At 38.7% G+C, this 26165-nt stretch overlaps 2 protein-coding genes and 1 non-coding gene across 4 annotated transcripts in view; 1 reads left to right on the top strand and 2 right to left on the bottom strand.

Annotated features, from left to right (window-relative positions):
- JMJD1C (jumonji domain containing 1C) overlaps positions 1-11446 on the bottom strand; it is a 308870-nt gene extending 297424 nt beyond the window's left edge. The window contains exon 1 of the mRNA XM_060034933.1: positions 11044-11446. The gene's annotated coding sequence lies outside the window, so the exon portion shown is untranslated. The remainder of the gene's footprint in view (positions 1-11043) is intronic.
- On the bottom strand, positions 3626-3698 carry TRNAG-UCC (transfer RNA glycine (anticodon UCC)). Its single transcript has one exon. It is a non-coding gene; the product is annotated as a tRNA-Gly (tRNA).
- REEP3 (receptor accessory protein 3) overlaps positions 10640-26165 on the top strand; it is a 100382-nt gene continuing 84856 nt past the window's right edge. Inside the window, exon 1 of one of the 2 annotated variants that reach the window (XM_060034936.1) lies at positions 10640-10882. Coding sequence is in view for 1 of the 2 variants with exons in the window: in XM_060034935.1 (XP_059890918.1) it covers positions 10851-10882 (32 nt within the window). In the remaining variant the exon portion in view is untranslated. The remainder of the gene's footprint in view (positions 10883-26165) is intronic. The other variant, XM_060034935.1, reaches the window with a different exon arrangement.

Below are 26165 nucleotides of genomic sequence, written 5' to 3'. Positions count from 1 at the left end.
CTGAAGCCAATGTGCCAGGCCCAGGACAGGTGAATAAAAAGCATGAGAGCGCTGCCTTCAAGAAACTTTTCAACATAGTACCAATATGACCCTATTAGCAACAGTTTTTTTTTTAATATAATAGTACAAGGCCATTGCTGTACACCTGAAACTAACACAACATTGTTAATCAACTATGCTCCAATATAAAATAAAAATTAAAAGAATAGTACAAGTCCTATAATAAAATTAATCATAAAGCTAAACATTCCTTAATGTTTAAAAATATAACCAGTTTTCTCTTTTTCTGTTAGAATTTTTAACATTATTCCTATTATTCTAGACCGGAGAAATGAAAGCTGCTTGTAAACACTAGTTAAATATTACACAATTAACTAGAGGTTATTACTTCCATCTCTAGAAAGAGAAACTAAAGTGATAGCTTAATATTTTAAAAGACTTCAAGAATGTACCAATTTAAAACTGTCAAATAAGAACTAAGAATTCTTGACATTATCCTGCTAATTCATATTTATTTTGATCAAGTTGCTGAAATTTTTAATGCGATTTTCACGTATTACAACATGGCTAAGTATTTTGCTTATCAATAGTTCTCTCTTGTGAAATTTGAGGCTTATAGAAAACTGGGTTTTTAAGAGGGTGCTGCATGAACAGTAAAGAACAAAATTCAACTCAGTTAAGCAAATATTTATTATTATATGTAAGGTTGGTAACGCACGATGAGATGTGTTAGACACAACTCCTGCTTTCAAGAAGCTTAAAACCTAGTAGGAAGGATGACAATCATAAACATATCTATAATTTTTAAAATATGATATTTATTATGCTTTAAATGTGATGCTTTACATATCACACACCTTAGATAAACCTTAACATAAGCAGCTGGAGCAAAAAAAGTTTTTCAAACATCCTAAATATCCTTATTTGGAATGAAAAATATATTGTATATACTACATATGATGGATATTACATAGTGGTGGAAATCTATGAACTACAGTCACAAGTAACAACAGGATAAGTCTCAAAAATAGGATGCAGTAAAGAAGGGAAGGTGTTAGGGAAGGAGAGAAGGAAGAAAGACCACAGAGTATCTGGAAGGAGTTGTGAAAGAAAGATGAAGAGCTTCTTTGAGTGATTTTTAGCAAGGGGTACATGATTTCTTAGAACCAGGAATAAAATATTTTTTTTTTAAAAAAGGAGGGTGGTAAATTATATAAAGGAATTTCAAGGTAAGGTAAGGAGAACTGAAATTCAAAGAATTAAGGATTGACAAGTATTCCACTCAAGTCCTTCCAGGGTTAGGGTGGATGGGATTGGAGCTTGATCAGAGCAGAAGTTCACAAACTTGAGAGCCCGAAAGAATGGCTCTAATTATTTAACCATATAGTTAATTTTATATCTAATTATGTTAGCTTGTTTAAAAAGATCCCTAGGCCATACCCAGAGATTCTGATTTAGTTGGTCTGGAATAGAAACTGGAACCTATTCTTTTAAGAACCATCATAGGTTTTGAACACAGGTTGCACAAACAATTTTGAGATATATACATTGGAGTCACTTTTGAAAACGTAACAGAAAGAGGATGAAAATAAACCTTTTAAATACATACTTGATGGGCCCATACTCACACAGACTGAACTAAAAGGCTGGGGATAAATTCTTAGAACGGGGACTTAAAGGCCTGTCACCTACAAATATGTAAATATAACATACATATAAACATGTACTATTTCTCCCAAAAAAATTTCAATAGGGACTTAGGAGTACCACACACTCTCACCAACAGCTAAGCAATAATACTCTATCTGACACTTTGGCAATAAGAAAGAAAATTTTTATCTGGATTTTCCTAATAATCAGTGAAACTGAAAACATTTTCTTAGTATGACATGGAAAATTTGATTAACATGTGAATGTCCACAGCCCTCCTCCTTCCACTTCCTTCTTTCTTAGAAAGGAATGACTTGCTGATACTAAGTTGACCAACATAATAAAGGCAACAAGTAAGAAATGTTGGGGGGAAGTGATCTTGTTAGCTGGGATCTGAGGAAAAAGCTTTAGAGTGTGACCTGTAAGAAGCCCCAGGGCAGTAAGAGAAATGGGGAGGAGAAAAGACCTTGCAAGAATAATCTGGTTTATGAATTAAATTCCCTTTAATGCTCTTTGAAGAAAAAATGGAACTCCTTTTTAATAACTTTTGGGATTGAACGATGCTTCTTGAACAAGACCCAGTTCTGAATTTGGACCAAGTGTATTCGTAAATCAGTTAGGATTACAGTTTCTCCTGGCCATTTGCACCACTTTTATAAATTATGTGTTGATATTTGTGCATTTTTTTTCTACCAAGATTTTTTTTTCATTAATAAGCTTCATTTTCTAGAGCAGTTTTCGGTTCACAAAAATTGAGGGGAGGGGCTTCCCTGGTGGCGCAGTGGTTGAGAGTCCGCCTGCCGATGCAGGGGACACAGGTTCATGCCCCAGTCCGGGAAGATCCCACATGCCGCGGAGCGGCTGGGCCCATGAGCACTGGCCGCTGAGCCTGTGCTCCGCAACGGGAGAGGCCACAACAGTGAGAGGCCTGCGTACAGCAAAAAAAAAAAAAAATTGAAGGTAAAGGACAAAGAGTTCCCATATACCTTCTGTCCCCACACACATAACAACCTCCCCACTATTAACATCCCCACCAGAGCGTTACATTTGTTAGAACTGATGAACCTACATTGACGTATCATTATCACCCAAAGTCCACAGATTACATTAGAATCCACTCTATTGTATATTGTATAGATTTGGACAAAAGTATAACGACATATTTATACCACTGTAACAACATACAGAATAGTTTCACTGCCCTAAAAATCCTCTGTCCTCTGCCTATTCATCTGCAAAGCTTTTAATTTTAATGAAGTTCAGCTTATCAATTATTTATTTCATGGATAATGCCTTTGGTGTTATACCTAAAAAAATCATTGCCATATTCAAGGCCACTTAAGTTTTCCCCTATGTTATCTTCTAGAAGTTTCAGAGTTTTGCATTTTACATTTAGGTCTATGATACACTTTCAGTTAATTTTTATGGAAGGCCATAAGGTCTATGTCTAGATCCATCTTTGCACGTGGATGTCCAGTTGTACCAGCACTACTCGTTGACAAGAATATCTCTGCTCCAATTCCCTTTGCTTCTTTGTGTCAAAGTTCAGTTGACTATATTTGTATGCTTTTATTTCCGGGCTCTCTATTCTATTCCACTGATGTACTTGTCTATTCTTTCACCAATACCATACTGTCTTGATTAATGTAGCTTTATAGCAAGTCTTAAAGTCGGGTAGTGTCAGTTCTGACTTTATTTTTCTTCAATACTGAGTTGACTACTGAGTCTTTTGCCTCAGCATACAAACTTTAGAATCAGTTTGTCAATATCTACAAAATTATCTGCTGGAATTTTGATTTGGATTGCACTGAACCTACAGACCAAGTTGGGAAGAACTGACATCTTGACACTATTGAGTCTTCCTAACCATGAGCATGGAATATCTCTCCACTTAGTCTTTGATTTCGTTCAGAGTTTTGGGGTTTTGTTATTGTTTCTGTTTTTTTGCCACCCTGTGGGGCTTGCAGGATCTTAGTTCCCTGACCAGGGATTGAACCCGGGCCCCCAGCAGTGGAAGTGCAGAGTCCTAACCACTGGACCACCAGGGAATTAATCAGAGTTATATTGTTTTCCTCAAATACATCTTAATTTTGTTAGGTTTATACCTAAGTTTTTCATCTGGGGGACACTAAAGTAAATGATATTGTGCTTTCAATTTCAAATTCTACTTGTTCACAGATAGCATATAGGAAAGCAATTAACTTTTTTATATTAATCTTGTATCCTGCAACTTTGCTATCATCACTTATAATCCAAGAATCTTTTTGTCAATTACTCCTGATGTTTTACACAATCATGTAGAAATAACACTGCAAACAAAGACAGTTTTATTTCTTCCCATTCAGTATAATTTTTTCCCTTTTCTTATCTTATTGCATTAAGTTGGACTTCCAGTATGATGCTGAAAAGCAATGGTTAGAAGGGACACTCCTTTTTTATCCTTTCTTAGAATTTCTACCTCTCTGCTTATGCTGTCCATCTATGCTTGCATGTTGTCTAGTTTCTCCATTAAAACCCTTAGTATATTAATCATAGTTCTTCTTTAAATTCCTGGTCTGATAATTCCAACATTCCTTCCACATCTGACTCTGGTTCTGATGACTGCTCAGTCGCTTCAAATGGATTTTTTGCCTTTTAGATGCCTTGTAATTTTTTGTTGAAAGACAGACATGAAGCACTGGGTAAAAGGAACTGTGGTAAAGTAGTGGTATGGTGGGGAAGGGGGAGCATTCTATAGTCCTATGATTAGGTCTCAGTCTTCCAGTGACCCTAAACCTCTGGACTGTAAACTTCACCAATGCTTCTCAGTCCCCACCTCCCTTAGATGGGACAGGATGGCTGGAGGGGGCAGGAGTTATGTATTTCCCTTCCCCTACATGTATGGCTAGAGGGGCTCAAATTGAGTTTTTCCCTCCTCCCCTCCCCCCGCCCCGGTGGAAGACTAGAGCTGGCTGGTGTGGGGTATTTCCCTTCTGCCAGTTAGGTTAGGCTCTGGTGAAAGAGCTTCTCCCGAGGGCATTCTTTGTTAAGAAGAGCACATGCACTGGTATATTTCAAAATGGTTTCTTTTTCGTTTCCCTGCTTCCAGCAGGGGGAATTTTTCTTCAATACTAACTGTGAAGATCGGGTAGAGCTCCTATGACTGGATTCTCTTGCAGTTTTTAACTCTCAGAGTTGTCCACCCTGAGCCTCCAGATTCAATTACAGTTTAGGTTTTCCTACCCTGGCACTGGTTCTTGCAGAGGTTTCCACTCCAGTGAGTTGTGATTCTCCATATCTGCCTGTTTCTCAAATTTGGGAGACAGCAGTTTATCCTATGACCTATGACCTTACTTCTCTGAAGCATCTAAGAAGAATTGTTGATTTTTTAGTTTGTTCAGCTTTTTACTTGTTGTTAGAGTTGCAACTCCTAAGCTGCTTCTTACATCCCCGACTGGAAACCAGAGATTCTGAATTTTGAGACACATTTTTAATTAATGCTTTTTTTAATGAGTGCTTTGTATATTAAGAATATTAACCTTTGTTGGGTTTTACGAATGTTTTTCCCCAATTTGTCATTTGTCTTGAAATCTTATTTATACTGTTTTTTGAAGGCATAGGGTTTTTAAATTCTTATGCAATCAAGTCTATGAAATTTGCCTTTTTGGCTTCTGATTTTATGGCATGCTTTGAGAGGGCTTTCCATTATTATCATGATTTTATTACCTTCACGTTTTCTTTTTATACTTTCATGGTACTTTTAGTTTTTACATTTACAGTTCTTATCCATCCAGAACTACTTTTTCTTCAGATTTTATTAAATGGCTACCTGGCTACCATAAAATCATTTACTAAATAAATCTATCATGTCCCAACTGATGTAATATTCTACCTTTATCTTAGACTAAATACCTATATACAATTGGGTCTCATTCTAGACTTTACTCTTGGCCAAAAAACAAAACAAAACAAAACCTGGCAACAGAGATACGCCTCTAAAGGAACTGGACAGCTGGAGACAGGTGATAGAAGAAGACTAACAGACTAACTTTTCATTGTTCACCCTTTTGAATTTTATTCCGGGTGCTTTCAACTACCACTCAAAAACATCAACAAAAATTGTTTAAAGTTCTGCTTACTAGACATAACAGAATTATCAAATGTTTCAGCTCTCTGTAAATGACATCATAACAACCCCCATATGCACCTGAATAATACCCGAAATCATAGATCTACCTTGATTTCAAAACTGGGAACTATGATTTAAATGAATAGTAAAAGTGCCTCAAATATGTCTAAATCCATAATCATTGTAAGCAAAGCTGCTACCTCAAATGTGTAAGAACCTCAGATATGTGTTCCCTAGATCCAGCCATCACAGACATATTTTGCTTTCTTCATGGAATGTTAGCTAATAACTATCAAATACTTAATTCACAATCTAATCTTTCACCTAGGGGCAGGACAGGAATAAAGACCCAGATGTAGAGAATGGACTTGAGGACACAGGGAGGGGGAAGGGTAGGCTGGGACAAAGTGAGAGAGTGGCATGGACTTACATATACTACTAAATGTAAAATGGATAGCTAGTGGGAAGCAGCCGCATGGCACAGGGAGATCAACTCCGTGCTTTGTGACCACCTAGAGGCGTGGGATAGGGAGGGTGGGAGGGAGACGCAAGAGGGAGGAGATATGAGGATATATGTATATGTATAGCTGATGTTATACAGCAGAAACTGACACACCATTGTAAAGCAATTATACTCCAACAAAGATGTTAAAAAAAAAAGAATCTAATCTTTCTATTCTAATGCAATCCAATTACTTTATTTTCAATATTATTTCTTATAATTTGATTTCAATGTCATCTGCCAAATTTGACCTCTGTTGTAACCATAATACCATAAAGCAAACTGGCTAAGACAAAAAACATTCATCTGGCAGCAGATGGAAAAACAACAGGTTTTGTCTTTTAAGTCATTCTCTTTAAGATCCTCTCCCTCACACTATTTTCTAAACAACTATGAAAGGTAGACTCATTTAGTCATTTTAGCCTTTCTATAAATAAAAATATTTTCAAGCACTTGAAAATACTCCTCCAACAGAAACGTGCAGGTGACCTAGTATTTAGTTTCAACAGCATACTCATTAATTATATAGATTAGATACTATCTCTGTACCCTGTAATTCTCTCACTATCTGCTCTCCTAGATACTTTCCCACTCTCTTTTTTTTCCTAATAAATAAACTCCTTTAACATGTAGAAGACACATAATCCACATATCTCCCAGGAACTCTAAGTGAAAATGCAGAAGAGAAACCAATTCTTTTTAATAGTCTAATTACCCTTAGTTTTTAAAACCCCTTGCATTGGATCATCATAACATTATCATCCCCATTTAACAGGAAACAGATCGACCTGCCACATATCACATTACTGGCAATTAAAGTAGGTCTCCTGATGTCCTTTGCCCTAAATATGCTGCATCCCACCATGATTAAACTCAATACCCAAAGAAAAGTCTTTGTAGAATACAATGACGGAAGTGCTCAAATGAATACTAGTAATATGTTTTTTAAAAATCAATTAAGTTTAGTATTTAAAGAAACAATTTTCCATCTTGTAAACAAGAAATGATCTCAAGTACACCAAAAGAGACCACGCTTTAAAAGGCAGCAGGTAATGTATTTCCTTTTCTCCCACTGTCTCCAGAGCCTTGTCTTACACCATGAAGCACTTACCTAATGGCCACGTACTACTAAATCTCAACTATACACCCACTACTAAAATCTGGGTACTTCCCATGTGAGACTTCTCCTCAGATGAAATTACTCTTTGTTTAGGCTAAGAGTTCTCAACCGTATCAGGCTTGATGTCCCCCTTTCATAAAATATTTTCTATCTTCTGCTTTATCACCCTGAAATGAAATTTAAAACAATCTCCCTACAGACTTCAAACAAACCCACGTATCCTAAATAAAATATGAATGGAAAAGCGAAATGAAAATCATTTAAAATAAGATAATATGTATTTCAATATATTAATCTTGAAACAAAACTGAACTAGAAGACATACAAGAGTAATTAGTAGCTAACCATGACAGCTATGAATGCAAAGTAGTTTGTGATGCAATTCTCCAAAACTGTAAACAACTCTTGATTAAGTTGTGAACGAAACAAATCTTTCTTTCGCACAGCAGTTGCATGGAAACAGACACTGGAAAATTCAGTCTCAGTTAAAACCATGGTTTATATGTAAAATGGAGGTTCCAGGTTCATATAATTACACGTATTACACAAATGTCAGGCAGGATATTCCTAAACCTTGCAGGACATGGGAACATTCTTTGTCCAGGACAGCCCATGCATTTACAAAGAGTATATATATATATATATATATATATATATATATATATATATATATATATATATATAGCATCCCTGGCCCCCACCCATCAAATGCTAGTGGTTAGCCCCAATCACTCCAACAACACCCCAAAAATGCCTCCCAACTTCCTCCTAGAGGGAACCCCCATCTGGACCCACTGCCTTAAACACAATTCAACTATCACAGTATAATGTAAAGAGCACTCGGGAAGCGTGGATTAGAGTTCCAGTTCTATCACCTATGTGTTATTTGGCCATTCAGTGAGCTCTCTAAACCTCAGTTTCCAGTGTACAAAACGGGAATAAACACTACCTAGGCTCTGAGTTGTAAAAGGTTGACTCCACAAATTGTCTGTAGCACAGGGTAGGTGGTTTCCAACACACGGCATATTGAGATGTGAAGAAGGGGGCTGTTGCAGATTGAGAGCAGCAAAAAGTGACATGAATGTGGAGGAGGTTGAAGATATAACAAGCATACAGGATGAAATTTAACACACAGCAGCCTACAGACATTTCAGAGAGCAGTGAGCAGTCCTATATATCTCAACAACCCCTGAAAGCATTAGTGTATTGTGATGCAGTGAAATAATATTCAGAATGATGACCCCTCCAAAATAAGAAGGCAAGAAAGACAGCTTTAAGAGACTTCCACTGTTCAAGGCTGAAATTTCATAAAGTTTTCATAGTTAAGAGAGTGACTGTACTAAAAAACATTATTCAAACTTTTACTGGGCAATTACCCTATTCTAGACACTAGGAAAACACAAATAACTAATATACCATACCTGTCCTTAAACATTTTACCATCCAGTAGATTAGGCATAGGTAAAACATAACCATTATATAAAGCAGAATGACACAGGTATTAAATAGATATTCAAGTAATAAATTCTGGGGACCTAGAGAAAATTATGAATAACTATGAAAATCAAGGACATCTTCATGGCAGAGCACACTGAAAAACTCTGACAGGTAGAGAATGGGACGCAAATCATTAAATAAAAAATGAAGTCTGGGCATAGGCACTGAGGGTGAAAATACAGCTTGGTTCAGAGAAAAATGGTAGGGAAAGGGTACTTTAGAGGTTGGGAGGGCAGTAAAAATTAAGGCTGTAAAAAACATTTCAGGACCTGTTTACGGAGGAATCTGAATGCCATTCAAGTAACTTTGAGTTTTACTGGGCAAGAGAATTTTCCAGAAAACTGGTGCTTATGTGGCACATGTGATCCCCAAATAATGTTGAATAATGGCCAAAAATAAGATTCTGAACAAATGCAAATTTTCATTAGTGAGATCCCTGAAATTAAAATATACTTTCTAAATATGGGTAAATAAGCAAAAGAACCTAACCCAAGAGCAGAAAGCAGTTTCTGATTTCATTCCTTAAATAATGAAAATATTATTAAATGTATTGAATCTGGGACCTTAAAAGAATTCAAGACAATCTTATATTTGCTTTTGATTTTCTCCCAAGCAAGTGGGAGAACTTTCTAAACATGTATTTAGCATGCTTTATGTCATCCCTGGAAGGCAGGAGGTAAGCTGTAGTATTATCAGCCTCTTTTTACTACGGGGAAACTGAGGAACAAAAAGAATAAATTAGAGTATGGTCACAAAATAAGTTGTTATATTTCCTGGGGCTTTCAACTTTCAATTAAAGGCTTAAAGCGCCCATTTCATCCTTTATTCTTCGTACCATCTGAATACTAGAATTATCTTTTATCATCGTCTTAACAGAAAAAAAAATAAGATGATAATTAAACTTCAAGATCACTTTCTCGACTTGGTACTGCCACCAAAAAAAATCAGATTTTAAATTCTGTCTCCTTAAATTATCATACCTGAAAGAGCTGTAAGGTGTAAGCAGTAATCCAACCTCCCCAAAAATAGACAGCTGTAAATAGCATGACAGGTCAGGAATCCTAGGCCCAACTTTTACTTTGAGTATCTAGCAGGTCAGAGGTGTGTTTGTAAAACAGGCTTTGCAGATGTTGTGATGGAAAGTTGCCTTAAGAGGCCCAGAACAGTGGTATCTATACACCCACTACTGCAAACTTGAAATCCAATGCTTTCCTCCTTCTGCCCCTCCCTGCACTGCACCACGCACCAGAAGACTCCTGATACACACAGGCCTGTGCAAAGATCCTCCCGACGTTTGCCTTAAAATGCGGTACTTTGAGGACGTCTAGGGCCTCAGTGAACAGTGAGAACACCGGATGTGGCTAAACACATCTCAAAATCTCTCCTCTCCAGAATCTAGGGCCTGGTCTAGAGGATTCTATCGGACACAGAGTTGCTGCTACTATTTTGCTTTTCACACAGGCACTCACAACCCCTATCCACACGTCCCCTTCCTCAGCCTCCGCCTCCCACCCCCCCGCACGCCCCCCCCACGCCCCCCCCCCCCCCCCCCCCGCCACGCCAGGTGGACTTCCCAGGGACAGAAGGGGCAGGAAGAGGGAAGTGAGAGCCCAGATATCCGAGCCACAACGCCATCCGGCGCGGGCCGGGGTCCCGCCAGCCCAGCCCCCGGAGCCCGGCAACCCAGACCTGGCCTCGGCCAACGCGCCGCCGCCGCCGCCGCCTATCAGCGGAGCGCAGGGGCGGGGCTGGCTGGCTCGGCGGCGGCTCCGCCGGCGGGCGGGGACGGGCGGGGGACCGACCGCAGCGCAGCTCGGGCCGCCGCGCGCAGACACGGGGCCCAGCTCCCGAGGGCGCCAGCGCGGCCCCGGGGAGCGCGAGGAGCCGGCGAGCGCGCGGCCTGCCGTTGGCGGCCTGGTCCGCCACGCTTGGCGCCCACCCGCCCCCGAGGTGGGGTCCAAGCCCCCGGGAAGATGGTGTCCTGGATCATCTCCAGAGCCGTGGTGTAAGTGCCGCTCACTGCGCCCCCGAACCCCCCACGCGAGGCCCGGGGGAAGGGTGGGGGGGGCTAGGAGCCAGGAGGAGAAGGCAAGGCCGGGGCCTGGGCGGGGTGGGCTGGCCTGGCCTCGGGCCTGCCCGGGGTCTGGGAGCCCTCGGCCTCCTCACCCTAGTCCACGTCGCTGCGGGGCTCCCTGCGTCGGCGGAGGGCCCGGCGGCTGCGGCGCGGCCGGGCTGCGTGCAGCTCGTCTGCCCTGCTCCCCGGCGCTGGGTGGGCAGGCGCGCAGGGCAGGCGGCGCGCGCTCCCCGCTCCCGCTCCCCGCGCTGCGCGGCACCGCCCTGCGGGCCCGGGAGCGGCGCGCCTGGCGGCGGCGCCCTGCGCAAGCTCCTCAGAAACTGAGCGCGGGAGGCTCCGCGATCCTCCTGAGGATGCCGTGGCAGCGCCGAGCCTTTGTATCGTGCGTTGCGGGTCTCCCAGGGTGGCTGATCACGTGTGGTAGGAGGAGAGATTTGTCTAAAAATCCGAGACCGCTCCCAGCTCAGATCCTTGGGAAGGGTCTCAGGTGCCTCGAGGTTTACAGCTTATCGAGAAAGGAGCTCATTATTGAATGGTGACACTCGCCTGTTCGTCCAGACCCCAGAATTTGGCCCTATCTTAGTGGAAATATTTGCAAAGGGATTGAGAGGCTGCAGGTGCCTGTTGCCTTTGTTCAAATTATCGGTTCATTGTGTTTTTACCAACAAGTGCTACAGGCCCGTAAGAAAAAAATTAGTTGAGTGGTGGTGTTTACTCTGTAAAGGTATTTGTTGGGTTTCAATTTAATTTCCTCCCATCCTCCCTGACTTAACCTCCTCCTCGAAAACAAAAGTCACGAAGTAAACAATGACGTAGTTACAGCCAGGGGCCCGTGGATTCATTAATCATGATGTCTGTAGGAGTAGTATTATCTCTGTACCTTTATGAAATGTTTTTATGAGGTGGTAGGCTTCTCTGATTAGCTTTATAATGTGGGAAAAGTAGCATTACCAGATTTTTAATTTATTTCTCAATGGAGAAAAGGAGCTAATTTTTCTGTTGGGTTTTTTGGTTTTTTTGTGTGTTTTTTGGAGAGTGAATTAATCGCTTAGTAACCCTGTTTAACCTGATTTACAGTAGTATTCAAAATGTGTTATTTGATTGTCTTAATCAGTTTTTTCTTCCTCGGTATAGTTTTTAGCTTTAAAGCTTCAGAGTGTCCCATGTTCATCTGTACAAAACTAAAACTCAAAAAATGAAAGCATAGCAAAGATGTCTTAAGTTGTTTTGGTTTTTTTTTTAGCCTTTTGGGGCCTTCTTTGAGCCTACATTTTCATCACACAGACATACCTTTCCAGACCTAGAAGATGTCTATCAATTGTTGTGTCAGCACCTAGGAAATCAAGTATCCCATTAAGACATTTTTTTTTTATTCTCTGGGTTCCTTTAACCAGTTCTTTAACTGACAGAAAATTGTGAAGCACTTTTAGTTTTCATTACTGAAAATCAGATTTTTGATTTTGATCATTAACTATGAGTATGAGTGTCTTTTCTAGGTGCTATCTAGAACACAGAGGTTATTAACACATAACTGATCTTAATGGAACTGCCAGTTGGAATACACCGATACCTGCAGTACAGGTCAACTCTTCTAAGAGTTACACCCAGAGCTATAGAGTTTAGACAAGGAAGGGAATATATCTGGTTGGAGAATCAGAAAAAGCAAGGGAGATTACATTTGAGATGGGCCTTAAAGGACAGACCGAAATTGGACAGCCAGAGATGAAAATGGAGAGGATTCCAGATAAAGGGATCACTGTGAGCCAAAGAACAGAGGAGGGAAAGCCCAGATTAGTTACCTAGGACTTAAGAGACTGAGGAGAGAGAAAGCTGGAAAGGTAGGCTGGGGCCTGTTTTCAAGGAATTTCATGAAGAATTGATAGCTATTATTAGGCAGCAATGGCCTTGCTTTAGAAGATTCTCTCCCTGTGTGAGATGGTTGTGAATGGAGAGACTCTGAAAATGGGGAGACCACTTAAGGGGTTCCCTAACTGGAGAGAGAGGATTAAAACCCGCAATGCTAGAACCTACAGAATTGAAAGTGTGAGGAAAGGAAAGGGAGCAAAATAGTGAGGGAGAAAAGGTCATGGGAAGGTGTTTATCAGGTGTCTGGAAATGTATTTCATGAGCCCTTGAACAACTAGCATATTAAAAAAGAGCACTTGGGGCTTCCCTGGTGGCGCAGTGGTTGAGAGTCCGCCTGCCAATACAGGGGACACGAGTTCGTGGCCCAGTCCGGGAAGATCCCATATGCCGCGGAGCGGCTGGGCCTGTGAGCCATGGCCGCTGAGCTTGCGTGTCCTGAGCCTGTGCTCCACAAAGGGAGAGGCCACAACAGTGAGAGGACCGCGTACCGCAAAAAAAAAAAAAAAAAAAAAAAAAAAAAGCACACTTGTCAGGGAATATAACCATCATTATATTTTGCCCCTATTCTCTAAGCACTGAATGTTTTCTACTCCCTTGATCACCCATAACAGCACAAAGGATCAACCCCCAGGGTTTACACAAACTTGGAAACCTTTTTCACACCAGCAGATAGATTAACTACATTCTTTCTAATCTACTGGAACAGCCAGCTAATCCTCAGCCTGAAGAAAGATCAGACAGTTCTCTCAACATGAACCTCTGGTGGCATGTGCGGGGAACATAAGGACCCTCTTTAACCAGAGCTCCCTGTGTGCATGAGCACTTTCTCCCCAAGCCCTGTGGCAGACCATTTCTGGGAAGAGCAGTGACTTGGTTATCAGACCTGGATGCCAGTTAATAACTGCATGGTCCTGGGCAACATACTAAACCTGAGCTTCATTGTTCTTGTCTTAAAATGGTTATAATATTTACCTCCTTGAAACTGTTGTAAAGATTAAATTAGTTTAACTAAAGCACACCAAATGTGGTGCTTGGCATTTGTTGTGCCCTTAAAACGTAATATGTACATAGATTTTTTTTTTTTTTTAACAAGGAAGAGGAGTAAGATGGTATAGCAAGAAGTATCATTGGACTATGATTCTCATTATTGTTATCATTGAGAACCTGGAATTTAGAACTAGCTTTGGTTGTATTAACCAGCTGAATGACCTTGAGTCAACCTGTCACTGATAGTAGACCTCCGTTTCTTAGTCTGTAGAGGTAGAGGGATCTGGTAGTCTCCAAAATCTTTTTCTTTTTAAGATTTTTCTGACGTGGACAATTTTTAAAGTTTTTATTGAATTTGTTACAATATTGCTTATGTTTTATGTTTTGGTTTTCTGGCTGCGATCGAACCCGCATCCCTGCATCGGAAGGCCAAGTCTTAACCACTGGACTGCCAGTGAAGACCCTCCAACCTCTTTTGTACAGCTGTAGCATTCTGTGATGCTATGAGAGGATTTTCATTTTTTTTCCAGTCTGTTTAAAATCAACTTACCTTAATTTTACAGGCAAAATGGAAAGGTTAGTTAGCAATTATTAAGGGATAGTAATCTGAGACTACCAAATGATAGTATATGTGATACAATATGTGATACCCATAACCTTACCTTTTAAAACATGATTCTTAGAAGTTGAGGGAAACCCCATTTTCTACCTTTTCTTAATTTGTGTATACAGCCTAGATTGTGGTGAAGATCAGGACTAAAGACTGATTGCCTGAATTCAAATATCAGCTCTGCCATTTAGTATTGGCTGTAGCCTACCCCATAAGATTAAATGTGCTCGCATACAATAATGTCCATTCTCCATCATCAGGTAGATGGTAAGTATTCAGTAACTGTTAGTAGTTGTTATTAGAACAAGGAAGAACGTATTTCACTCTAGTCCCAGCATACTGAATGTTTAAACTATTTTCAATTTACATTTTTCTTTCTGTCTCTTTGTGTAGGTGACATACTTGTAATTAAGAGTATAGTAAAATATTTTTTACACTGCCATTAATTGTTATATGGTAAGCATCGTCTGTGTTGCTCTGAAATCTTATATCTTCTATTTGATCAGGGCAGTATTCATAATTTTCATAGCCATTCTTCTATGTTTTAATTTTCCTTTTAGATCATTTCTAATATCTCATTATCATAGGTAATGCTACAATGTAATTATAGTGCTGCAATGGACATCATTCATATATACTTTTTAGTATTTCCTTAGGATAATATCCAAGAGGACTATTTCTGAGTCAAAGGCTATAAATATTTTTATGACCATTGATACCGATTTCCACATTGCTGTCCAGAAGGATATTAGTATTTTTCACTGCCACCAACAATGTATGAGTACTGTCTTTATGACAGTGTAGCCAGACTAGGAGGCTTTAATCTTTTTTATACTTTCCTAATGAATATAACAGATTTCACTGTTTTCTTTTGCATTTTGTTTCTTATTTGCAAGGTTTAATATTTGTTCTAATATTTATTATATCACATATTGTGCAAATAATCTTTATGCACTTTACCCATTTATCTCTTGGTTAGCTAATAATTTACTTGTTTGTCTGAGCTCCTTACATAATAAAGAAATTAACCTTAAATCCTATTTGATGCAAGTATGTTTCTCAATCTAACCGTACTTCTCTTTAGATATTTTACTTATATAGAGAGTTTACAGTTTAAACACAGTTCACAGTTCAACTTGTTCATTTTTTACTTTGTGATTTCTTTTTCACTTCTAAAGTATTTACTCCAGATATTTGATTAGCACTACTTTCTCATACAGAATTAGATAAATTTGGAGAATTCCTTTTAAATTCCATAAATCTGCATTTCCCTTTTTACACCTTAAACACATTTTAATTTTCCTTTTACCATAATTTTATTATCTGGCAGTACTAGTAAAACCTAAGTCTTCTTTCTTTAATTGATCCTCTTCCATTATAGTTAATGGGTATCTTTAGAGTCTAAATTAACATACCTAAAAAACCATACTCCAGCAGTTTTCCCCTTTCTTTCCAACTTCATCTGTTTTCCCTCTCTGCTAGATCTTTCTTGTCAGCATGCAAACATGCTATTATTGCTCCCATCTTTTTTTTTTTTTTTTTTTTATTGCGCGGGCCTCTCACTGTTGTGGCCTCTCCCGTTGCGGAGCACAGGCTCCGGAGGCGCAGGCTCAGCGGCCATGGCTCACGGGCCCAGCCGCTCTGCGGCATGTGGGATCTTCCCAGACCGGGGCACGAACCCGTGTCCCCTGCATCGGCAGGCAGACTCTCAAGCACGTGACACCAGGGAAGCCCCTATTGCTCCCATCTTAAAAAAAAACAAAAAAAAACCTCTTTCAGCCTACTATACTTTTCATCTCATTTACCAATTTCTCTCCCTCTCTTTAAAGCAAAAAACTCCTCAAAAGAATAGTCTATACACAGTTTCTCCACTTCCTCTCCTTTGGGTCACTCTCAAACCCCTACCGTTTGGGCTTTGCCACCAACCACTCCACTAAAATTACCATTCTGTAAGTCAGCAGTGACCTCCACGTGGCCAAACTGGCCCTCATCTGACTTAGCAGCAGCTTTTCATACAATTGCTCATTCTCTCCTTGTAGTACTGTCTTCACTTGGATTCCCAGAAACCTTGCTTTTTTTGTTTTCTTTGTAACTCACTGGCCACTCCCTGCCCAGTCTCCCTTGCCACACTCCTCCACATGCCCTGAATTACTAAAGTTGATGTGTCCAGGGGCTCAGTTCTTAAACCTTTTTTCTCTTCTATCTACACACCTATGAGGACTCTTGCTAATTTATATCTGCAACCCAGACCTCTGCTGAACTCATGATCATATACATTTTTAAATGCTTACTTAACTCTACTTGGAAACATCTAGAAGTCATCTTGAACTTAAGATATCCAAAACTGAACTCCTGAATTTCCTTTTTGATCTGACTTTGGCAGCCTGCCCCAGCTCAATTAATGACAACTCAGTCCTTCAGTAGTTCAAGCCAAAAACCTTGGCATCATCCTTGATTCTTCTTTTTCTCTTGTTCCCTGCATTAAATACTACAGTAAATCTTGTTGACTCTACCTTCAAAATATACCCAGCATCCACGCAGTTCTCACCACCTTTACTTATGTTACCTTAGTCCAAGCCAGCAATCATCTCTGAAATGTATTGTTACATTTTGTATTGTTACAAAAGCAACCTGTTTCTACACTTCGTGTATGTGTTGGTTAAGATTATGACAGGATTAATGAAAAAGATCTTGAGTAATTTTTAAATCCTTGGGAACTTTGAGTGCAGTCACAATTTACTAGTGATATTTTTCTTCCTTCATATGTGCTTTAAATATTTTTAAATGGTTGTAAAATCTCAATGATGGCTAAAATAGTTTCTTTTAATTAGGTTAAGGTAGATTTTAACTTTATTTACCAGTTTTGATGAGCTCCATCATGTAAATGTTCATGAGTTGTGTCTAGGAATAGGATACTTGCTGCTCTTAGACCATGGGAAATAAGGAAAATAGGAGCCATGATTTTTTCAAGGAAATTGGACAAGTTAAAAATCTTAAACATGTAATTTGTTGTGAAGGTCCTGAAAGAGGTCATTTTTGCTTAAGACAGAAAACACATCCTAAACTATTGGGTCTTGTTTTCATTGCATAGGCCAGAACTTCCAACAAGATTCCTTTATTAGCCTTCATTTCAGAAACAATTTGCTTTTGTCCATTTTTTGTCACTGCTGCTATATTAGCTATTTCTTTTTCCACTAGATTTTTTTAACCCTTTTAGGGTAGAGATTTTTATATTCTGTTCTTTCAGTATAGATTTAAATGTTTAAACAGTACATTACAATAATAATAGCATAAGTGGGTAACTTAAATGTCTTAAATAAATACGATATCACTGTTTTGGTCATCACATGGAAAAAGATTACTGCTGAGTCTCTGTTAGCAGAACATGAGCTTATTTCTATGTCATTGATTATGCATTTGCCCTAAACTACCCCTTTCATAGCATTTTCTGAAGTTAATTGAAAGGTTAAAGATAAAAATTATTGTTTTAAGTGTCTTTATTTTTACAAAACTGTCTGTTAAGGGTTTAAGCGTATTTACCTCTATTACTAAAGTAAATTTACCAGCTTCAGTCATATTGGAATTACAGAGCCCGCTATAACTAAAAATCTGGTGAGATGGCACACTCACTAAGATACTGTGGACAGAGACAGCAGTAGCAGTTGGAATGAAATTATTTAACCATGGCTAAAGATTATTTGAAGAGCAGACTAGCTAATGGTGGAATATTATACAGTTATTCATATCTATATTCAAAGTATTTTTTATTTCATTTGAAGATCCTTTAAATATGTCAGCGTTTCTTAACCTAGCACTATTGACATTTTGGACTGGATAATTCTTTCTTGTGGGGGCTGTCCTGTGCATTGTAGACAGTGTAGCAGCATCCCCGGCCTCTCTTCGCAAGACGCCAGTAGCACCCGCACAGGTTTAAGAGCCAAAAGTGTCTCCAGGTGTTGCCTGGCTCTCTTGGAATGGTCCTCTACCAGATACAGTCTGCTCAGCATCCCCATCGGAAAATGGCTTTGTTGTTTACTCTTTGCTGCTTCTATGGGAGAAATTATAGGCCATAATAATATATGGAAATTCATAAGCATCTTAGGATATCGCTTAAGAATTTTCTATATAAAATACTGTTGCTGATCAATCTGTCATAATTTTTATTACTTATTTCAAAATTAATTTCTATTTAAGTATTTACAGAGAAATTCCCCACACTGATGAAAATCGCTGTTACAGTACACTTTGAAAATAATATTTTTTTTTTTTTTTTTTTTTTTTTTGCGGTACGCGGGCCTCTCACTGTTGTGGCCTCTCCCGTTGCAGAGCACAGGCTCCGGCCGCGCAGGCTCAGCAGCCATGGCTCATGGGCCTAGGGGCTCCACAGCATGTGGGATCCTCCCGGACCGGGGCACGAACCCGTGTCCCCTGCATCAGTAGGTGGACTCTCAACCACTGCGCCACCAGGGAAGCCCTGAAAATAATTTTTATAATCACATATTCTGCATATCACTCTTATAGTCCTTCTTTTCTAAATTTATGAATGAAATGTGGTTTACAAGTTACAGTTTTCCTGGCCCTAGATTAGGATTTGAATACAGAGCCAAAGGTTACAAGTATGTTGCTTCCTTTACTATTAACAGTGTCATCAACTCTGCAAAAGCAGAGCTACCAAAGAAAAATCGTGAAAACGAAAGTCATAGGAAAAATCTAAACATAATAGACTTGTGCTGGCAAGAAATTCAGAGTATAATTTCAGAATGTATTCAAATATATCATTGCTGAGAGCATTAATATTTTCAATAATGATATGTCCATTTTAGGAAAGAATTATTCTCACTCATAAAGAAAACCAAGCAATTTGGCTGTGGAAAATTTCCTTAACCTTTTGTCATGTCACATTTCTGAGTAATGTATTAGTTTTCTAGGGCTGCTACAACAAAGTACCACCAAGTGGATAGCTTAAACAAAAGAAAATTATTGTGTCAACAGGGTTCTTCCTTCTGCAGTATGTGAGGGAGAATCTGTTGCATATCTCTCTCCTAGTCTGGTGTTTTATTGGCCTTCTTTGCGTTCCTTGGCTTGTAAATCATCACCCTGATCTCTGCTTTCATCTTCACCTGGCATTCTCCCTTTGTGCCTGTCTCTGTGTCCAAATTTCCCATTTTTATAAGGATACAAGTCATACTGGATTAGAGCTCACCCTAATTACCTCATTTTAACTAGATTACCTCTGTAAAGACCAAATCTCCAAATAAGGTCACCATATCTTTTTTAGGGGGACACAGCAATCTCTTTTATATATCTTGAGGAAAACTAGTATATGGCAAGGAATAATTTGAGGGATTGGATTAGAAAAGTAGGGGAAAAAACTAACAAAATAGCTGTCTTAATATAATTTGAGTTGTCACATGGGAGAAGGAATACTGATTTTTCTATCTTAACTGTGAAATGCAAGGCTAGAGCAATAGGTAGATGTTATAGGGAAGATAATTTAATTCAATGTTAGGGAAAACTTTCTAACACCTGGAGTTGTTCAACACTGAGACTGACAGTCTCATGAGAGCAGTGTGTTCTCCATCACTGGAGGCATGAAAGGGAGAGTAGAAAGCTAGTTAAAGATCTTGATTATATTACTTGTATCCTTCCTATGGAGAATCGTAGATGAAGTACTGTGAAGCATTTTGTGTTTAATAAAACTACTTAGATATTTAAATGAATACATTAACCTTGTATTACAACAATATCAAGAATAATTAATAAATAGCATTGTTTGGCATTAAAAAAACAGCGTGATTATGTACAGCAATTATATGCTAAAGCTTCTACTAATGTGGCACTTTTTCATTGTCAAAGTGTGATCAATCTTAATGGCTCCCCGAATTTGGAATGCGCTTTCACCAAAACTGTGAAGTGGATAAACTGACTTTATTCTATGAAGACACCATCACACTGATACCAAAACCAAAAATACCACCAAAAAAGAAAATTACAGGCCAATATCCTTGATGAATATAGATTCAGAAATCCTCAAGAAAAGATTAGCAAACTGAATCCGATAACACCTAAAAAAAAGAATATATACCATGACCAAGTGGAATTCATCCCAAGTTCACAAGGATGGTTCAACATATGCAAATAAGTCAATGTAATACACCACATTAACAAGAGAAAAGTCAAAAACCACATGATCATCTCAATAGATGCAGAAAAAGCATTTGACAAAATTCAGCATCCATTCATGATAAAAACTCTTACCAAAGTGGGTATAAGAGAGAACATATCTCAACATAATAAAAGCCATTTATGACAAACCGACAGCTAGTATAATACTCAATGGTGAGAAGCTGAAAGCCTTCCCACTAAAATCTGGAACAAGACAAGGATGCCTGCTCTTGCCACTTCTATTCAACATAGTGTTGGAAGTCCTAGCCACAGCAGTCAGACTAGAAAAACAAACAAAAGGGATTTCCCGGGCTTCCCTGGTGGCGCAGTGGTTGGGAGTCCGCCTGCCGATGCAGGGGACACGGGTTCATGCCCCGGTCTGGGAAAATCCCACATGCCGCGGAGCGGCTGGGCCCCTGAGCCATGGCCGCTGAGCCTGCGCGTCCAGAGCCTGTGCTCCGCAACGGGAGAGGCCACAACAGTGGGAGGCCCGCGTACTGCAAAAAAAAAAAAAAAAAAAAAAAAAGTGATTTCCCTGGTGGTCCAGCGGTTAAGGCTCCATGCTCCCAATGCAGTGGGCCCAGGTTCCATCCCTGGTCAGGGAACTAGATCTTGCATGCTGCAACTAAGACCCGGTGCAGCCAAATAAATTTTTTTTTTTTTAATTGGAAGGGAAGGGGTAAAATTGTCACTATATGCAGATGACATGATACTATATATAGAAAACCCTAAGGACTCCACACAAAAACTACTAAATCTAATAAATGAATTCAGCAAAGTAGTAGGATTCAAGATTAACATTCAGAAATTGGTTGCATTTTGTTGTACTAACAATGAAACGTCAGAAAGGGAATGTAAAAAAACAGTACCTTTTAAAATCACACCAAAAAAGTAAAATAAAATACCTAGGAATAAACCTGACCAAGTAGGTCAAAGACTTACACGCTAGAACTATAAAACATTAAAAATGGATCAACTGGGGCTTCCCTGGTGGCGCAGTGGTTGAGAGTACGCCTGCCGATGCAGAGGACACGGGTCCGTGCCCCGGTCCGGGAGGATCCCACATGCCGCGGAGCGGCTGGGCCCGTGAGCCGTGGCCGCTGAGCCTGCGCGTCCGGAGCCTGTGCTCTGCAACGGGAGAGGGCACAGCAGTGAGAGGCCCGCGTACTGCAAAAAACAAACAAACAAAAAATGGATCAACTGATTTTTTTTCTTTAACATTTGAGAGTCCCTCAAGAACAATGAGCAGTAGATACCCATGAGTGCTGACTTAAAGAATATGGGAATAGAACAAACTTAGTGATATTTGCCTGATGGGTGTCATTACAGCCATGATCAGTTCTTCACTGCTTTGTGCCTGTGTTTTGTATGGGAACACTGACCAATCTCACTATTGCTGAACAAACTTCCCAGTTTTTCATTTGATGTTTGTTTATTTGCATTATATTTTTTAATCATTAATTTTCATCAACCTTAGTTTCTATTTCTGATTTTCTGAAATATGGGGCCTTTCAGTTTTCACTTTGTAAACTTAGGCTAATTTTGCCAATATAAATGATAATGGTTTTAAGGTGTTTAATGGATCATGAATGTATAGGACAAAGTGTTCTCTAAAGATATACCTCTCGGTCCATATAAAAGAGACTTGCTAGTGTATAAATCTTAATCTAAAAATATTAAAGTGTTAAATAAAACTATATGAGAAACGTGGTCTGAAAGCTTTGTGTAAAGATATTGTGAAAGGATATCTGGCCTTCTTCTTGCGAAGTAAAAGTTTCAAATATGCAAGTTAGAAATAAACTTTTCCCCCCCACAAAGTTTATGCATTGTTATTATGATTAAATATTTTTTAGGAACTTCTAAACTCCACATTTTGTTTTATATGGTAAATAAATGTGATGCAAATACTACTTTATTTCAATCGGTCTTCTCTAAGTTTAAGAACTAAACTGTACTGTCCATGGGTAGGGGATTAAGAGATACAAACTATGTATAAAATAAGTAAGCTACAAGGATATATTGTACAACAGAGAATATAGCCAATATTTTATAATTGTGAATGTGGTATAACCTTTGAAAACCGTAAATCACTGTGTTGTACACCTGAATCTTATATAATATTATCCATCAACTATACCTCAAAAATAAATAAATAATTTTTTAAAAAGAAATTAAATGTACTGTCTTCCAGTAACTCTGTACCTAATTACCTTAAATGTTTGCTGGTGACAAATTCTTATAGTGCTTTAACTAAAATAACTCACCTAAAAGTAAGATGAGTTCAACATAGCTGGTAAACCATTTTAAGAGTAATAGTTACAATTACTATAACTATTTAGTTATAATAGTTATAATTATTATAATAGTTATAAAAGAGACCTGGGTTACCTTGAGTGACTGAGAAGTATAAAGGAAATACTGAAAATCATATAACCTGTAACCTAAAAATGGCACTGCCTATCTAAATATGTGATAAGAGGAGGAACTGCACGAGGAAGGAAAGCATTCAGTTTCTTCCTTTGAAGAATTCAGTTTTGGTCCCCCACTTCAAAGTATGTCATCACTGGCTCTTGTCCTCTCTTTTATGCTTTCCTCACCTTTTTGTCTAGTTTTACTCTTTTTCCCTTCACTCTCAGTAAAGGTGAGGAAAGAATGGAATGGTCTCTGTCATGTGCAGAGATACAGTAATTTAAAAGGGTATAAATATAATCTATAGTCTCCACACCAACAGAGAAAAAAAGAGGCTAAAGGGATATAAAAGACCAAAATAAAGGGGACAAGGTGTGGGAGACATATGGACAAAAAAAGATAGTAGAAATGGGTTCAAAAATATCAATAGAGACAATAAATGTAAACAGATTACATTTTTCTGTTAAAAGACAGACTGTAACACTGGGAAAAAACCTATAAAGTTATAAAATGTGATTGAAAGATAAAAGAAGTTCTAAATAAATGGATAGCTCATAATAATGGATCAATATTAGTTGATGATTATCAATTCTAACCAAATAGATCTATGAATTCTCTGAAATTCCAACAGGATTTTTTGGTTTTGTTTCATGAAACCTGATAGACTATCTGTAGTTCATAGGAAAGAACAAAAGCTCAGGAATCAATAAGATAGCAGCAAAGAACAGGGAAGGAAAACTTGTCCTGTTATATATCAAGATTAATTATAATGTTGTAGTGATTGAGACAGTGTAGTACTGTATTGGTGCAGTGCTTGACAATAGACTTAAGGAAACACAATCAAGAATCCAGAAACTAAATGATGCCTATAAGGAAATCTGATATGACAGATGTAGTATTCAAAATCAGTGAGCAAGGATGGATAATTAAATAGTGTTGTGACAACTTGGTTATCTCTCAGAAAAAAGAATGAGACTACAGCCTTACTTCACAGCAAGCTCAAAAATAAATTACCAGTGGATTACCTGCCCAAATGTGAAAACTGTAACATTTATAATATAACAATATAGGTACTGCTGTTATCCCCACTTTGCCGATGAGAAATGCAAGGGTTAAAGATAAGAAATAACTTGCCCAAGGTGGTAACATACTAAGTGGCAGAGCTAAGTGGCAGGTTGGTTCTAGAACCAGACCTTAATGTGCTCTACCACCTCCCTGTGTTATAATTTACACCTGTTATTTTATTAATTTTAAATCAGCATTTGGGGGATATAATTTACATATAATAATTTCAGTGAGTTTTGTCAAATAGTACACTCATGTATCACCACCCCATCAAGTTTCACTTTACATTCTCAACAAGTGGTAACTGATTTTCACTACATTGGCAATAAATTTGTCTGCCAATCTATGTGAAAAAGAAATATCTAATTATATTAAATATCTTTTTCAGGATATAGAATTTTTAAAACTCCATTTAGAAACTCATACTGCTATTTTCTCAATTCCTCAATAGCTCGAGGGCAGGGAAGGAAGGTATGATAGAAGAAGCCAGTACTAGAATTGTGGCCCAATGAGGGCAAAAATTGCACAGTTCCGTAACATATGTAACTTAACAAAGTATGATAGTCAGAAGGTGTAAGAATTCTTTAAAATCAATAAGAAAATAGACAGTCTAAAAGAAGAATGTACAAATGAACCAGTGGCAACTAGACATGGAAAAAGATGCACAAAACTCATTAGTTTTCAGGAAAATGTAAATTAAGACCACATTGAAATTCCATTTCACACCTTCTAGCTTGCAAAAATTAAGAAGTCTGAAAATACCAAGTGTTGGCAAGGATGGGTAGAACAACAGGATCCTTTTTTGCAATGCCAGTCAGAGAGTAAGATGCTGTAGCTGCTTTGGAAAACAGTTTGGCCCTAACTCATAGTGTTAATCATTCACGTAACCTATAACCCAAGCAATTCCACAACTAGGTAGAATTTGGCACGTGTACCAGGAGACATTTGCAAGGATATTTATAGGAAAGTCTTAAAGCAAAAATCTACCAAGAATACTAACATACATGGACAAGAGAATGGGTGAATAAATGCCGGTCTGTTTACATAATGGAATATTACACAGCAGTAAAACTGAATGAGATACCACTTACAAGCATCAGTGTGGATGACTATTAGGACAAAGTGTGTTTTTTGAAAAAAAAAACAGCCTGATATGATTGCATTTAGTGTGATACCATTTTAAAGGCTCCAGCACAGGTAAAACTAAACAATACATAATTTAGAGATATATACATATATGGAACATATTTTTCAAAAAAGAGAGAATAATAAACATGAATTTTAGGATAGGGGTTAACTCAGAGAGTACCCTGACAGAGGAAGGGGTGCTGGGACAATGGTGTTGGTGGTGTTCTCCTTTGAAGTTGGATGACTGATTCACTTCATTATGCTCCCCGACTTAGAAGTGTATGTCAGATATTTTCTTTATAGCAACTATTATATTTTAAAAATCCTTAGGGGAATTCCCTGGTGGTCCAGTGGTTAGGACTCTGCAATTTCACTGCCGAGGGCGCAGGTTCAGTCCCTGGTCAGGGCAAGACATGTGGCACAGCCAAAAAAAAAAAAGAAAATGCTTAACACATATAGTGAGTCAGGACCAAGGTATCTACAGTAACTGAAGGGACAAGCTTAAGACAACACAGAGCAGATACCAACAGAAAGGAGATATCGCCCCTGTCCCAGCCCATATGCTTCTTGCTGGTGTAGAGGCCAGTTTAAGTGCTAAACCAGGCCCCAGATGGAGGGAGGGAAGGAACTGCACCTGTCATGAAGGATATGTGAACAGAAGGCCAGAACCTCTGTGAAACCTCCAGGCAGGCTGTTTCTGGTCCCTTTTTTTTTTTTCCCCTCAAAGCTGGTATGAGTCCAGTGAAGATGTCAACTTTCTTATTTATCCAAAGGATTTTCAAGGTTCTAGAAGTAAGTACATAGATGGCCACTTAAGAGCTTTCTCTTTTTTTCCCACTTACTTTAAGATAACAGTATTTTCCTTGTCTGTCCATTTGGTATATGGGATATTGCTATAAAAAGTAATTCAGTGTCAAAAAAACTGTATAAATCAATGTGCCTTCACATAGCTACTTCTAGATTAAGACAGACCTAAGAGATAGT

This window comes from Delphinus delphis, chromosome 16 (genome assembly GCF_949987515.2).
Source record: "Delphinus delphis chromosome 16, mDelDel1.2, whole genome shotgun sequence".
NCBI lineage: Eukaryota > Metazoa > Chordata > Mammalia > Artiodactyla > Delphinidae > Delphinus > Delphinus delphis.
This window is presented reverse-complemented; position numbering and strand designations above follow the sequence as displayed.